This window comes from Lemur catta, chromosome 17, assembly GCF_020740605.2.
Source record: "Lemur catta isolate mLemCat1 chromosome 17, mLemCat1.pri, whole genome shotgun sequence".
Lineage (NCBI taxonomy): Eukaryota > Metazoa > Chordata > Mammalia > Primates > Lemuridae > Lemur > Lemur catta.
Genome location: NC_059144.1, coordinates 35,177,803 through 35,192,491, shown reverse-complemented (window position 1 = coordinate 35,192,491; position 14,689 = coordinate 35,177,803). Strand labels below are relative to the sequence as shown.

At 35.2% G+C, this 14,689-nt stretch overlaps 1 protein-coding gene across 8 annotated transcripts in view; it reads left to right on the top strand.

Annotated features, from left to right (window-relative positions):
• The window catches only part of TASP1 (taspase 1), a 278,892-nt gene that overhangs the window by 47,825 nt on the left and 216,378 nt on the right, over window positions 1-14,689 (top strand). For all 8 annotated transcript variants that reach the window (XR_006729626.1, XM_045529289.1, XM_045529290.1 and 5 more), the window contains one exon: window positions 9,419-9,525. Coding sequence is in view for 7 of the 8 variants with exons in the window: in XM_045529289.1 (XP_045385245.1) it covers window positions 9,419-9,525 (107 nt within the window). In the remaining variant the exon portion in view is untranslated. The remainder of the gene's footprint in view (window positions 1-9,418; window positions 9,526-14,689) is intronic.

Here is a 14,689-nt window from a genome sequence, read left to right as displayed (position 1 = left end):
TCAAAAAATTGTTTTTTCTTCTTTTTAAAAATCTCTATCTTTTGTCCTTCTAGGGAATTTCTTTAATTTTACCATCTAAACCTTCTTCTGATGAATTTATACTTTGGTTTTGATATTTTTAATTTCAAGGGATCCACCTCTGATTAATGCCTTTTTGAAAAAACAGTGTCCTGTTCTTCTTTCAAGAATGTAGTATTTTTGCTTGTCTTTCTTGCATATTATGGTTTGTGATTTGTTCTTATCTGCTATTTCTGCTTCTTGTGTCTTACTTTTGTTTGCTTGTTTGTTTTGGACCCTGATACATCTTGACTAATTTTCTCAACCATCTAGTGACCTTCTGCTATTTTCATATTCATGAATGAGGCACTTAAAAGCCAAAAGCCATTTTCTTTTCTTTTTTTTTTAATTCAATAGATTCAAGGGGTACAAGTGTTTTTTGTTACAGGAAATGAAGTCATTTTAAAGGCCATTTTCAAAGTTTGTGTGTGAGGGCATATTTTGATCTCAAGGTGGGTTGCACGATCAGGCTTGCTTTTTTGAGACAGGGTCTTGCTCTGTCTTCCTGGCTGTAGTGCAGTCACATCATCATAGCTCACTGCAACTTCAAATTCCTGAGCTCAAGTGATCCTCCTGCCTCAGCTTTCTGAGTAGGTGAGACTACAGGCATGTGCCACCATGCCTGGCTGAATTTTCTATTTTTTGTAGAGATGGGGGCTGGTGAGGGGGTGGGAGGGAGTCTTGCTCTTGCTCAGGCTGGTATTGAACTCCTGGCCTCAAGTGATCCTCTTGCCTCGGCCTCCCAAAATGCTAGGATTCTAGGCGTGAGCCACCTCGCCCGGCCTGATCAGGTGTTTTTGTTGGGGCATCTCCCAGGTGTTACTCCAAGAAAACCTAGTCTGCGTGTTTTTCTTTTGGATTCTCCAGAGAGAAATCTTCCCACTTGTGTCAGGGCAATAGCCAGTATTCTTATTACAGAACAAGGAATGGGGCTGGAGGACTCGCCTTTTCTATTTCAGACTGTTATGTAAATCTCTGTTTTCAGTAGAGAGCGTGATACTTGCCCCCAGCTGTGCCTGATGTCCACTAATTTGGGGCCTATCTAGTTCAGTCTCTCCAAAGAGTAAACCTCATATTTTCTGCAAGCATGAGGAGGGAATTTGTGTGTTTAGATGTTTCTTATTGACACTTTCTTCCAAGTTCTCTTGGTTTTAGTCTCAACCTGGCTTTCCGAGATACCAGATGCCTTCTCTTCCAGGCTCTTCTGATGTTTCTTTGGCAGGAATTAATTTACTTTTCCAAAGACTCGTTTGCTTTGTGATGTCTTGTCTACCGGAGTTTAGGGTTTATTGTCCTCTGCTTAATTAGTCTACTTGCTTTCAATTTTCTGGAATCGGATTGATATTTCCCTTACCATTGTCATCCCTACTTTGCATTCCCTTTATTTAAACCTTTTTTCCCCCTCAAATTTCTTTTTGGTAGAGTTTCAGTAGGGTGTGAAGGTAAACTTATATGTTTAGTTTGCCAGTTTCACTTCAGATCATTTACATTAAAGGGTGTTATAAAATGGCTTTTACTAGATTTTGCGAGATGATAAAAATATTTTTGACTATACACTAGTATTTTGTGTTCAGAACAAGAGAAACATCATATACCATAGGTTTCTTATGACTTATATAATCAACTAGCAGGAAATGTTCTCTGAATAAATAAGGTATTTGAAAATATAATGATGTATGAATCTAATGCCTACAAAAAAGAATGGTATTGACCTATGGTGAATTTAAAAGGAGAAATCACAACTACTGTATAGATTTAAAAAAACCCAGATACCATCCTATATTAGGCTACTTGTCTAATCTTCAATAAAAATTAGTTTTTGTATTAGTGTTAGTAAATGATATGCTTTATTCCAGATTACCCTTTTGGGGGATATAATCTGTAGGTTTTTAACCCCCTTGATATATATGAATTTTTTCTGCCTCTGAGTGGGATACTTTGTTTTTTTCCTGAGACAGAGTCTCACTCTGTTGCCTGGGCTAGAGTGCCATGGCATCAACCTAGCTCACAGCAACCTCAAACTCCTGGGCTCAAGCGATCCTTCTGCCTCAGCCTCCCGAGTAGCTGGGACTACAGGCATGCGCCACCATGCCCCGCTAATTTTTTTCTATGTATTTTTAGTTGTCCAGCTAATTTCTTTCTATTTTTAGTAGAGACGGGGGTCTCGCACTTGCTCAGGCTGGTCTCGAACTCCTGACCTTGAGTGATCCTCCCGCCTCGACCTCCCAGAGTGCTAGGATTACAGGCAGGAGCCACCACGTCTGGCCCTGAGTAGGATACTTTGAAAGGCAATAAGATTGTTATAAAATACATTTGTTGTAATTGTAGAGTTTTATTACAGTCTGTATGTAGTATAGCAGCTCTTATTATCACATTGTCATATGTCCAGCTATGCTGTTGTAAGTATTTTATTTTGAGAAAATTATAAATTTACATACAGTTGTAGGAAATAATAGAGAAATCCCATGTACCCTTTGCCCAGTTTCCCCCAGTGGTAACAACATTATAGTACAGTATCACAACTGGGATATTGATAATGATACAGTCAAGATACAGAATACTTCCATCCCTGCAAAGGTCTCTCATGCTGCCCTTTTGTGACCACACCCACTTCCCTCACACTTTAACCGCTGGTAACCCCTAATATATTCTTCATTTATATAATTTTGTCATTTCAAGAATGTTGTATAAATGGTATCATACAGTGTGTAACCTTTTGGGATAAGTTCTTTATTTTACTCAGTATAATTCTCTGGAGATTCATCCAGGTTGTGTTTATTGATATCTTGTTTCTTTCTATTCCTGAGTGTTCCATAGTATGATTCTACCACTGTTTGTTTAGCCATATACCCATTGAAAGGCATCTAGATTGTTCCCAGTTTTTGGCTATTATGAATGAAGCCGCTATAAACATTCCTGTACACTTTTTGCAGTTTTTTAAAAATTATGGTAAAATACATATAACATAAAATTTGCCATCTTAAACGTTTCTAATGGTATGGTTTAGTGGCTTTAAGTGTATTCACATTATTATAGAACCATCACTACCGTCATCTACAGAACCCTTTTCATCTTGTACCCATTTAAATAGTAACTTTACCCATTTAAATAGTAACTCCCCATGTCTCCTCCAACTAGCCCCTGGGCTAGTCCATTTCTGTCTCTATGAATTCTGCTTCCTGTCCCTATGAATTTGACTACTCTAGGCACTTCATATAAATGGAATTGTACAGTACTTGTCACTTAGCATGATGTCTGCAAATTGAGATCATGCTATCTCATGCTCATCCATGTTGTAGCATGTGTCAGAATTTCTGTTTAAAGCTGAGTAATATTCCATTGTATGTATATACCACAGTTTGTTTATCCAGTTATCCATTGATTAAGTACCTTGGTTGCTTCCACCTTTTGGCTATTGTGCATAATGCTGCTGTGAACATGGGTGTACAAGTATATGGTTGAGTCCCTGCTTTCAATTTTTTTCAGTACCCAGACGTAGAATTGCTGGATCATATTGTAATCCTATTTTTAATGTTTTGGGGAATGTCCATACTATTTTTCATAGTAGTTGCATCATTTTACATTCCCACCAGCAGTGCACCAGGGTTCTAATTTCTCTATATCCTCATCAATGATTGTTCTTTTCTTTTCTTTTTTTATAGTAGCCACCCCAGTGGGTGTGAGATGGTATCTTATTTTCATAACGATTGTGAACATTTTTTTAATGTGCTTATTTGCCATTTTTTTATCTTTCTTAGAGAAATGTCTATTCAAGTGCTTTGCTTATTTTTTAATCATGTTGTATGTTTTTGTCATTGGGTTACAGGAGTTCTTCATATGTTCTGGATATTAACACTTGTCATAGTTTATTTTGCAAATAGTTTATTTTGTTCCATGGGTTCCCTTTTTACTCTGTTAATTGTGTCCTTTGATGTACAGAAGTTTTCAGTTTTGAGGTAGTATAATTTATGTATTTTTTCTCTTATTGTCTGTGTTTTGGTTGTAACATCCAACCTTCTTCCCTGCTTTTTTCTAAGAGTTTTATAATTTGAGCTCTTACATTTAGGTCTTTGATCCATTTTGATTTTATTTTTGTGTAGAGCATAAGGTAAAGGTCTAACTACATTCTTTTCCATGTGGCTATCTAGTTTTCAAAACACAATTTATTGAAAAGACTGGCCTTTCTCCATTTGTGTGTATGGTACCCTATTGAAAATCATTTGACTATATATGTGAGGGCTTGTTTCTGAACTCTCTAATCTATTCCATTTATCTGTATGACTGTCTTCATGCCAGTACCATACTGTTTTGATTCCTATAGCTTTGTAGTAAGTTTTGAAATCAGAAAATGTGAGACGTATAACTTTGTTTTTTTTTTTCCTTCCAAGATTATTTTGACTATTTAGGATCCTTTAAGATTTCGTGTGAATTTTAGGGCTGATTTTTCTATTTCTTTAAAAAAACACTATTGGGATTTTGTTAGGGGTTATGTTTAATCTGTAGATGGCTTTGAGTACTATTGATATCTTAACAATATTAAATCTTTCAATCAATGAACATGGGATATCTTTTCATTTATTGGTGTTATCTTTAATTTCTTTCAGCAATATTTTGTACTTTTCTGTGTGTAAGTCTTTTGCCTCCTTGATTTTAGTTCATTCATAAGCATTTTATATGTTTTGATGCTATTGTAAATGGGAATGCTTACGTAATTTCCTTTTTGGATTGTTTATTGTTTATAGAAATGCAACTGATTGTTGAGTGTTGATTTTGTATCCTACAACTTTGCTGAATTTGTGTGTGTATGTGGAATTTTTAGAATTTTCCAAGTATTAGATCGAGTTATCTGTGAACAGAGATACTTTTACTTCTTCCTATCTAATTTGAATACCTTTTATTTCTTTTTCTTGCATAATTGCTCTGGCTAAGACTTCCAGTACTATGTTGACTAGAAGTCATGAGTGTCATGTTCCGATACTAGAGGAAAAGTTTCAATCTTTTACCATTGAGTATGATGTTAGCCGTGGGCTTTTCATATATGGGCTTTTTATGTTGAAGTATTAATAGTTGCTATCTATTCCGAGTTTTGTTCAGTGCTTTTATCATGAAAGGGTTTTGAATTTTGTAAAATGATTTTTCTGTATTAATTGATGATCATCTGTTTTTTCTTCCTTATTCTGTTAATGATAATGCATTACATTGATTTTCATACGTCGAACCATCCTTGCTTTCCAGAAATACATCCCATTTAGTCATAGTATAATGCTCCTTTTAACATGCTGCTCAATTCAGTTTGCTAATATTTTGTTGAGGAATTTTACATCAATCTTCATAAAGGATATTGGTTGATAGCTTTCTATTCATGGTGTTTGTGTGGATTTGTATCAGGGTGTTACTGGCCTCATAGAATGACTTAGGAAGTATTTCCTCCTCTTTAATTTTTGGTGTTAGTTCTTTAAATGTTTGGTAGAAAATTCTTCAGTGTAGCTATAAAGCCCAGGGATTCTTTTTTTGTCAGGAGATTTTTGATTACTGATTCAGTTTCCTTCTCAGAAAATCAATTTAGGTTTTCTGTTTCTTCATGATGCAATCTTCATAGGTTTTGTGTTTTTAATATGTTGTTAATTTTATTCAGGTTATCCAATTTCTTGGTGTACAGAAATTAGATACTCTCTTGTAATACTTTTTTTTATTTCTGAAGAATCAGTATTATTGTTCCCACTCTAATTTCTGAACTAAATTTTTGTTTCATTGGTTTTTCTCTATTGTTTTTGTATTTCCTATTTAACTCATTTTGATCTTTATTTCCTTTGTTATGCTAGCTTTGGGTTTAGTTTGTTCTCTTTTTCTAAATCCTTAGGTTATAAAGTTTAGCTGTTGATTTGAGATCTTTTTTCTCCTTTTTTCAAATTTTTTTTTGTAGACATGGGGTCTCGCTGTGTTGCCCAGGCTGGTCTTGAACTCCTGGCCTCAAGCGATCCTCCTGCCATGGCTTCCCAAAGTGCTGGGATTACAGGCGTGAGCCACTGCACCCAGCCTCTTCTTTTTTAATGTAAGTCTTTATAGCTATAAAATTTCCCCTTCCCTTGCTTTTGCTGCACTTCATAAGTTTTCATATGTTGTATATTCGTTCTCATGTCTAAATATTTCCTAATTTCCTTTGTTATTTCTTTCTGTGTTTTGTTTAATTTTCACAAATTTGTGAAATTACCAGTTTTCCTTCTGTGATTGATTTCCGACTCTATCCTTTTGTGGTCGGAGAAGGTACTTTGTATGATATCTGTCTTTTAAAATCTATTGAGATTTAATTTGTACTCACACTTGGGACATTTTCCACTACTTTGGAATGTGGACTTTATTGTTTGAGTAGAGTATTCTATATATGTTTGTTATGTCTACTTGGCTTATTGTGTTGTTTAGGTCCTCTATTTCCTTACTTATCTTTTATCTGGTTGTTTTATCCATTATTGACAGTGGAGCATTGGAGTCTCCAAATATTATTGTAGAATTTTCTATTTTTCCCTTCAATTCTGTCAATTTTTGCTTCATATATTTTTGAATCTGTGATTAGGTACATAAATGCTTATAAGTGTTAAATTTTGTATTAGATCTTTTATTACTATTAATATAAAAAACTCGTCACTTGTTTCTTGTAGACTTTTTTGACTGAAAGTGTAATTGTCTGATATTCATGTAGCTATCCCATTCTCTTTTTGTAACTTTTGTAACTCTTTTTGTAACTTAATATTTGCATGGAATATCTTTTCCCATCCTTTGTTTCAACCTGTTTATGTCTTTTGATATAAAGTAAGTCTCTTCTAGACACAATATGTTGGCTCATGCTTTTTTCTATGTGTTTTATAACTTTTTGTTTCTTATTTTTTGTATTTCTGTATTCTTTGGTATTTAGTGTTTTTGGGAGGGGGAGGTAGTGAAATGTTTTCTTTTCATTTTCTTTTGCATATATTGTCTTGCTATTTTTTTGTGGTTAGCATGGGGATTACATTTAACATTCTAAAATTATAACACTCTAATTTGAATTTATACCAGCTGAACTTCAGTAACATGCGAAAATAAGTTCTTATATAGCTCTTTCTCCATTTCCTTTTAGTTATTGATGTTACAAAATTACATCTTTACCCATTGTCTGCCCAAAAATAGATTAAAAATTTTTTAATGCTTTGGTCTCTAAAATCATGTAGAAAACAAAAAGTAGAGTTAGAAACCAAAATTACAGTAATACTAGCTTTTATATTTGTCCATGAATTTACCTTTATCAGAGGTCTTTATTTATACAACTTTGAGTTCTGTCTAGTGACCTTTCCTTTTAATCTGAAGGATTTCCTTTAGCATTTCTTACATGGTAGGTTTAGTAGAACTAAACTTAGTTTTTGTTTACCTGTAAGTATGTTAATTTTCCCATTTTTGAAGCGGAGTTTGGCCAGGTCTAGGATTCTCTGTTGGCAGCTTTTTTCTTTCAAAGCTTTGATTGTATCAACCCATTGCCACTGGCCTCTTCAGTTTCTGATGAGAAATCTGCTTATAATCTTATTGGGGATCCTTAGTGTGTAATGATCTGCTTTCAAGATTCTCCTTTTGTCTTTGGCCTCTGACAGTTTGATTATAATGTACATTGGTATAGGTCTTTGAGGTTTCCAACTTGGAGTATGTTGAACTTGTTGAATGTTTATATTTCATGTCTTTCATCAGATTTGAGAAGTTTTCAGCCATTATTTCTTCAAATTAGCTCTCTTCCCCTTCTCTCTTTATTTTCCTTCTGGGACTCTACAGTGTATATGTTTGCAAATATATGCAAGGCCCCAGTGAGACCAAAAACTTCTCAGAGAGAGATATTTTTTCTCTTTCCAATCGTTTCTTCTTCCTCCTCCTCCTAATCCTCTCATATTCTGCAGTGATCTAAGGCACATTGCCTGCATGTACTTGCTATTGATACAGAGGGAGGAATGGTTTTAGTTCTGAATCAGCCTGACTGTCAGGGTATTAGCCCTTTAAATTCTCAGCTTGTTGTGGGGAGCATCTGCTATAACACTCTCCACCTTTAATGGACTCTGGGCTTTACTTATGTCTCTCCTTGATGCCATTAAACCAAACACATGTATGCTAGTGTTGGCAAATGCTCCTAGTGCAACAATCCCTTTAGTCCTCAGTTTACCCCCAGAATTTAGCTTGGTACTCCTTGTAAGATTTTTGTGCTTTTAAGGTGGTATTTTTAATGTTTCATCCAACATTTTTAGTAATATTCAGTGGGAGAATTACTCTGAATAAGTTAGTCTGCTATTATCAGAATACTTCAGGAAGTTCTTCAGTATTGTATTCCTTGTCAAAATTTCTCTTATTAGCAAGTTTGATTGGCTATTAAAAACTGTATATCAAGTTAAAATTTTTTTATTATCTTATTTATTGATTAATTGATTGGAGCTCTATTTGTTTTTCAGGTCTGTCTAGTCATTTTATGATCCTTTGCTCCTTAGTCATATTTTTATAACTTTATTTTGTTGCTTTGAGCATGAATATGTCTTATATTCTGTATCTGATTATTCTAGTATTGAGGTCTTTTTGGAGGTCAGACTATGCTTTCTGGTATTTGGCTGAATTCTATTCTTTTATATATTCTTGGTAATATTTTGTGAAATTTTTTTTAAACTATGGACACATGTTAATTGAAACATGGAAATTCTGTGAGGTCTGGGTAAGTTAACGTGTGTGTGTTTTTCTAGGAGTATTTGCATGTAAGTTTGGAGGCCTTTAGAGGCACTGCCACAGTGTAATCACTTTTTTCTCCCTAGGTCTCACAGGTAATACAAATTCTCCTCTCAGCCTGTCCAAATACCTTCCTTAATCATGAATTTGCTAGGGAGGCTTTTTCCTCTTTTATATCTGGAGCTAAGGCTGAGACTTGCAAGTTTTCTGTTTCTTTGTGAATGTTGGCTTTTTCTTTTTTCCTTTCACTGGGTTTATCAACCTTTGAGGTTCCCTCCTTTTTTTGTGTATAATCTCCAATATGTTTTCTCATGCTGAATTGTCCCCACGTTTCATCTCTTGTCTCTTGTGCACAGAGACTTTCAAAATCACATTGGGAGGTGGCACGCATCAACAGATGTCCCTAGGTAGTGTCCACCTTCAGGACTCATTTCTTTCTCTGAGTTTGATCTTTTTTTTAATTTTTATACCTTAGGTATTGCTCTTGTTCTCCTACTACCTCAGTGTACATTGAAAAGACTTTTTAAACCCTTAATTTAACATTCTTAAAGATTTTGTTCTGGGAAGGCTCTTCAGGATATCTCATTTGCTATGTTATCATAATATTTCTCAAATATTATTTTAAATGTTTCTTTTATAGGATTCAGTTTAGCTGCATTTAAAAGAAACAAGAGGAAACTAGAACTGGCAGAAAGGGTGGAAACAGATTTCATTCAACTAAAGAAAAGAAGACAATCAAGTGAAAAGGTCAGGAGATGTTTGAAATATTAAATAATTAATGTATCATAATGATATCTCTAACCTGCATTTATATATATAAGCTTTAGAACAGTATGATCCAATAGAAATCTAATGCATGCCACATATCTACTTTAAAGTTTTTCAGTCACTATATTTTAAAAAAAGTAAGAAGAAACAAGTTAAATTTAATTTATTTTTAAAATTATTATTTAAAAATATTATTGGGGTAAAAATGTTTTTATTACATGGATGCACTGTAAAATGCTAAAGTCAGGGCTGTCAGTGTGTCCACCACCAGGATAGTGTTCATTGTATCTAGTAGGGTACAATTCCCGATTCCCCTCTCATCCTCCCCACTTCTTAGTTTCCAATGTCCTTCTTTCTGTGCCTGTTTGTAGCCATTGTTTAGCTCCCACTTACTAGTGAGTTTAGCTCCCACATGTGTTGTTTGTTTTTCCATTCCTGAGATACTTCCCTTAGGATAATGGTCTCCAGTTCCATCCAAGTTGCTGCAAAGGACATTATTTCATTCCTTTTTAGGGATGAGTAGTACTTCATGGTATATATATACCACATTTTCTTTATCCACTCAAGAATTGATGGGCACTTAGGTTGATTCCACATCTTTGCAATTGTGAATTGTGCTGCGGTAAACATTTTTATACAGGTGTCTTTTTGATAAAATGATTTCTTTTCCATTGGATAGATATCCAGTAGTGGGATTGCCAGATTGAATGGTAGATCTACTTTTAGCTCTTTGAGGAATTTCGATACTATTTTCCATAGAGGTTATACTAGTTTGCAGTCCCACTAACAGTGTATAAGCATTCCTCTCTTTCTGCATCCATGCCAGCATCTGTTGTTTTTTGACTTTTTCATACTGGTGATTCTGAAATTCCCTAAATGACTCTTTCATTTCTTTAAGTTCTCTTACATCCTTTCTTATGTCATGGTGCAGTTCAGCACATTCCTCTGTCATCTGTAATTTCTGCAAATTGGCATCTGAATCTCCCCTGATAAAACAGCCATGACCTTTCATCAGAATACTTATCAATAAGTTCTTGTGGTATATGTGATGAAGTGATTACCTATATTAAATTTATTTTTTGCTTTGTGTTGATATAAAAAGAAAAAGGCAATTGTATTGGTACTAATCTTTATCATATTTGGAAGAGGAAACCTTTCTTTTGGAATGAAGTGGTTAATTCATTGGCCAATTGCTGTATTTGGCTTATGCCACAGGACTGACTCAGTTGCTACATGACTGAGAGTTGCTTGCTAAAAGAGGGGACCCTCACATTGGGAAAACAAACAGACTCAATGCACACCATAATCTAATTTTTATAAATATCAGTTTCAAACAGCCAGCCTTGGATGTGACTGGAAGGGACTCTTAGGGTATTAAAAGAGTTTGGGGGTATTGTTTGATCTCAACATTTTTGATGTTTCAAGCCTTTTTTTTCTCTTCATTTTTCACAAGCATATTGTTGAAATAGTTTCCATCTCCTTTTCTTTAATAACAGATTTTACAGTTGAATGTACACAGTAATTCTTTACCTCCTCCTACCACTTTTATGAAGTAATTTAAGTTTTCAATTAGTTTCACTGGTTTTTAGGTAAAGTAGTACTTGTATAGGATAGTGAAATGAAAGTTAATCAGGCATTTTCTATTGTGTGAATATCTTTCATTCTTCAATTTCCAATAAACAAGTTTAGAAAACTTTGCAATGCTTTTGGTGCTCTTATTTAATGTTGTGTGTTCAAAACCACTCTAAAGAGATGCTACAACTTTTAATTTTGTGTTCGTTAGCCACCACATAGGGACATCAAATTGGCCACATGTTTCAGAAAGGAAATGTTGGGCCTTGCTTTGTGTGCTACATATAAATATATTCTATTCTTTTGAAGTATATTGTGGGTAACATTTTTCCCTTTTATCCACCATCTTGAAATTATTATGTAAACGCTTAACTGTATCATACTAAATCACTGTATTTTTTGGGTGAGAGGTGGGCTAAGATCAAAGAAATAAATGCACAAAAACAACATGTTTTCCTCAGATTGTTCCATTTGTATTTGTGTACATGTCTGTGCATTATGTATACAGGAAAGAAATAATTAGTCTTCTCTAGAAATTCACTTTGCTTGGTCTGGAATTTTGTTGTATTTCTCAATAAGATGGTTAGTACGTGGATATTTGAATAAACAGAAGTTTGACTTCTGTCTTACATAACTTCTTTAACTTCTCTTTAATATAAAGAAGTATACTTTACATATTTAAGTTTTTTCGTAAAACTAAAAATTCACCCTCTAAAGTGATTATTTTCTGTTTGAAATTATTTCTTTGAATTGTAGCTATTAATTATATATTAAAAATTACATTTGCCTCATCTAAGACTGTCTTGATTACTGGGTGAGCCTGTAGATTGTATATGTAAATCAATAGATAGGTTAATAATGTAATTAAATGTATCATTAGATCACCACCAGCTCATGCATTTGTGTAGGTTATGGAGTCTGATGATCAGCATTTCTTTTCAGTATAACTTGATGGGGATTCTTTAAATGTCTGCGGTTTGCAATACTTTTTATCAGTTCGTCATTATCGGAATCTAGAACTTTGAACTATTGATGGCTGTACAGTTGCAGTTTTTTTCCTGTTTCAGGAAAAGCTTCTAAGTTCTCATATTAAAAATTTCAGTACCTAGTAGTTGAATTTCTTCCCAAGTCTTCCTTAAGTTCATACATACCACGCATACTTTAAATCTACACAGAGTCTTAAAGTTATAAGTAAGATAAAATTGAGGATAACCAATCTTAACTGCTGTTTTTGTAATGGAAGTAGTCTGTGGTGTCTAAGATATTTTTTTCTAAGTTGACATCAGATATTATCAGTCTTATAAATCCTCCCTCAGTTTTGATTATTTAACAGCTATATAGAATTTCTTTTAATTTTTAGTACTTAACAGAATCAATGGAAGTAAAAAACCTGACATTCCTTCATTATCATTAGAATAGTTCCAACTGATCTTGCATATAATGTAGAAATCACCATATTGTAGCTTTCCTAACAGGAAATAACTCCAGTTAATGGAATCTCACTGGGACTGCAGATAGAAGCCTTTCTATCTGGGAATTGGCCCAGACTGTAGTATTAAGAACACCACATTCTAAGTCAGAATTGTTAAATATGTCTTCATATGTATCATATGATACCACTATGCACTAATGATCTGAGTTGACCTATCACAGACATGGTGATGCTGATACATGTGTAGTTAATAAGGCCTGCAATATAAACCAATACATAAAAAGACAGATCTATGTGTACACACACATACACACTCATCAATTAAAAGGATATTTTAATATCAGAAGGACCTAGTGCTTAATTAGATTGAAGGAAAACTATCTTTAAGTTTGTAAAGGCTTGATTGGGCCACCTGTTCTCTAATCAGCCTAGAAGGATTTTGTTAAATAGTCCGATGACAGGAGCTAGTTAAAATTCAAGACCCGAGGCTGGAATTACTTGAGTGGAGACAGTAGGGTAGGGTGAGAAATGGTGTATGGTGGACCAAGAATTCTATCTAGATCTGCCATTGACTAGCCTGGAGACTTTCGGCAAACATGGAACCTCTTTGGACTTTAGTTTACTCAGCAGTAAAGTCAGCAGTAACGTCAGTGTGATGAACCATATAATTACAGTGGTCCTCTTCAGCTTGATGATTCTCACATAACATTTTCATTGGCAATGTATTTGTCTAAACTGTCTGGGTTCTCTCATTAGGGCAGTGGTCCCCAACTTTTTTGGCACCAGGGACTGGTTTCATGGAAGACAATTTTTCCACCAACTGGGGGTGAGGGGATAGTCTCAGGATGACTCAGATGCATTACATTTATTGTGCAGTCAAACCTCTTTGCTAATGATAATCTGTATTTGGAGCCACTCCCCAGCATTAGCATCACTGCCTCAGCTCCACCTCAGATCATCAGGCACTAGATTCTCATAAGGAGTACACAACCTAGATCTCTCGCATGCCCAGTTTACAGTAGGGTTCGTGCTCTTATGAGAATCTAATGCCACTGCTGATCTGACAGGAGGTGGAGCTTATGGGGTGATGTAAGCGATGGGGAGTGGCTGTAAATACAGATGAAGCTTCACTTGCTGGACTGCTGCTTTACCTCCTGCTGTGTGGCCTGGTTCCTAACAGGCCAATGACCGATACCAGTCTGTGGCCTGGGGGTTGGGGACTGCAGCATTAAGAGATTCTTTATTCTAATGGATCCTAAAGCTGGCTGACCATTAGGTTCATCTGGGGACTTTGTAAACTACAGATTCTTAGGCTCTGCTCTAAACATACCAAAGCAAAATCTGTGGGGATGGGTCAGCTATTGGGCCAGCATTTGAGATTATTGCTTTTTTCTTCCTGATATGTAACAATGACATATTAGACAAGCACCCACTTAGTAACCATTGAAGAACTGGGAATTATATGATTGAATTTAATTAATAACTTTATGTCCAGTATCACTTATTCAGCTATCCTCTGAGTAGAGTAGGACTCCATTCTTGGAGTTGCAGCTCTTTCTCCTTGCTCCAGGATTTGTCTCTAGGTCATTTTCATTATTCACAGGTCAAGTCTTCACCAGGCAGCCAATCTTCTCAAGTCAGGCCACTTGCTCTTTGTGCTCCCCCTGCCTAGCAGAACACCTGACACATTAGCAACCATTCAATGAAACTTTGTTTGAATGGGTGAATCTAAATTTATATTTCCACTCTCTTTTTTATGTCTCAACTTGTTGTAGTTGCCTATATTCCCCAGCTTATTACACACTTTTTCACTTGTTTGACCCATCATCCCCTAAATCAGCAAGTCTAAAATCACAGTCCAACACTCTCTCTTGGATGACTGCAATAGCATTCTAAGCCATCTGCCCACAACCACTTCTGCTCCTTCCAGACAGTTCTCCACCCAGCATTCATGGGGTCATTTAAAAGTACAGTTTGATTTTGTCATGGTTCAGCCTAAACTCTTTGATCACTTCCAATTGCACTTAAGAGTAAAGTATAGGTTCCTTAATGGAGCCCATAGGACCTATAGGAGCAGTTGTGCCTGTCTTTCTTCCTAATCTTTTGCCCTCTCATTCTCACTCTGGGTCAGATTATTTG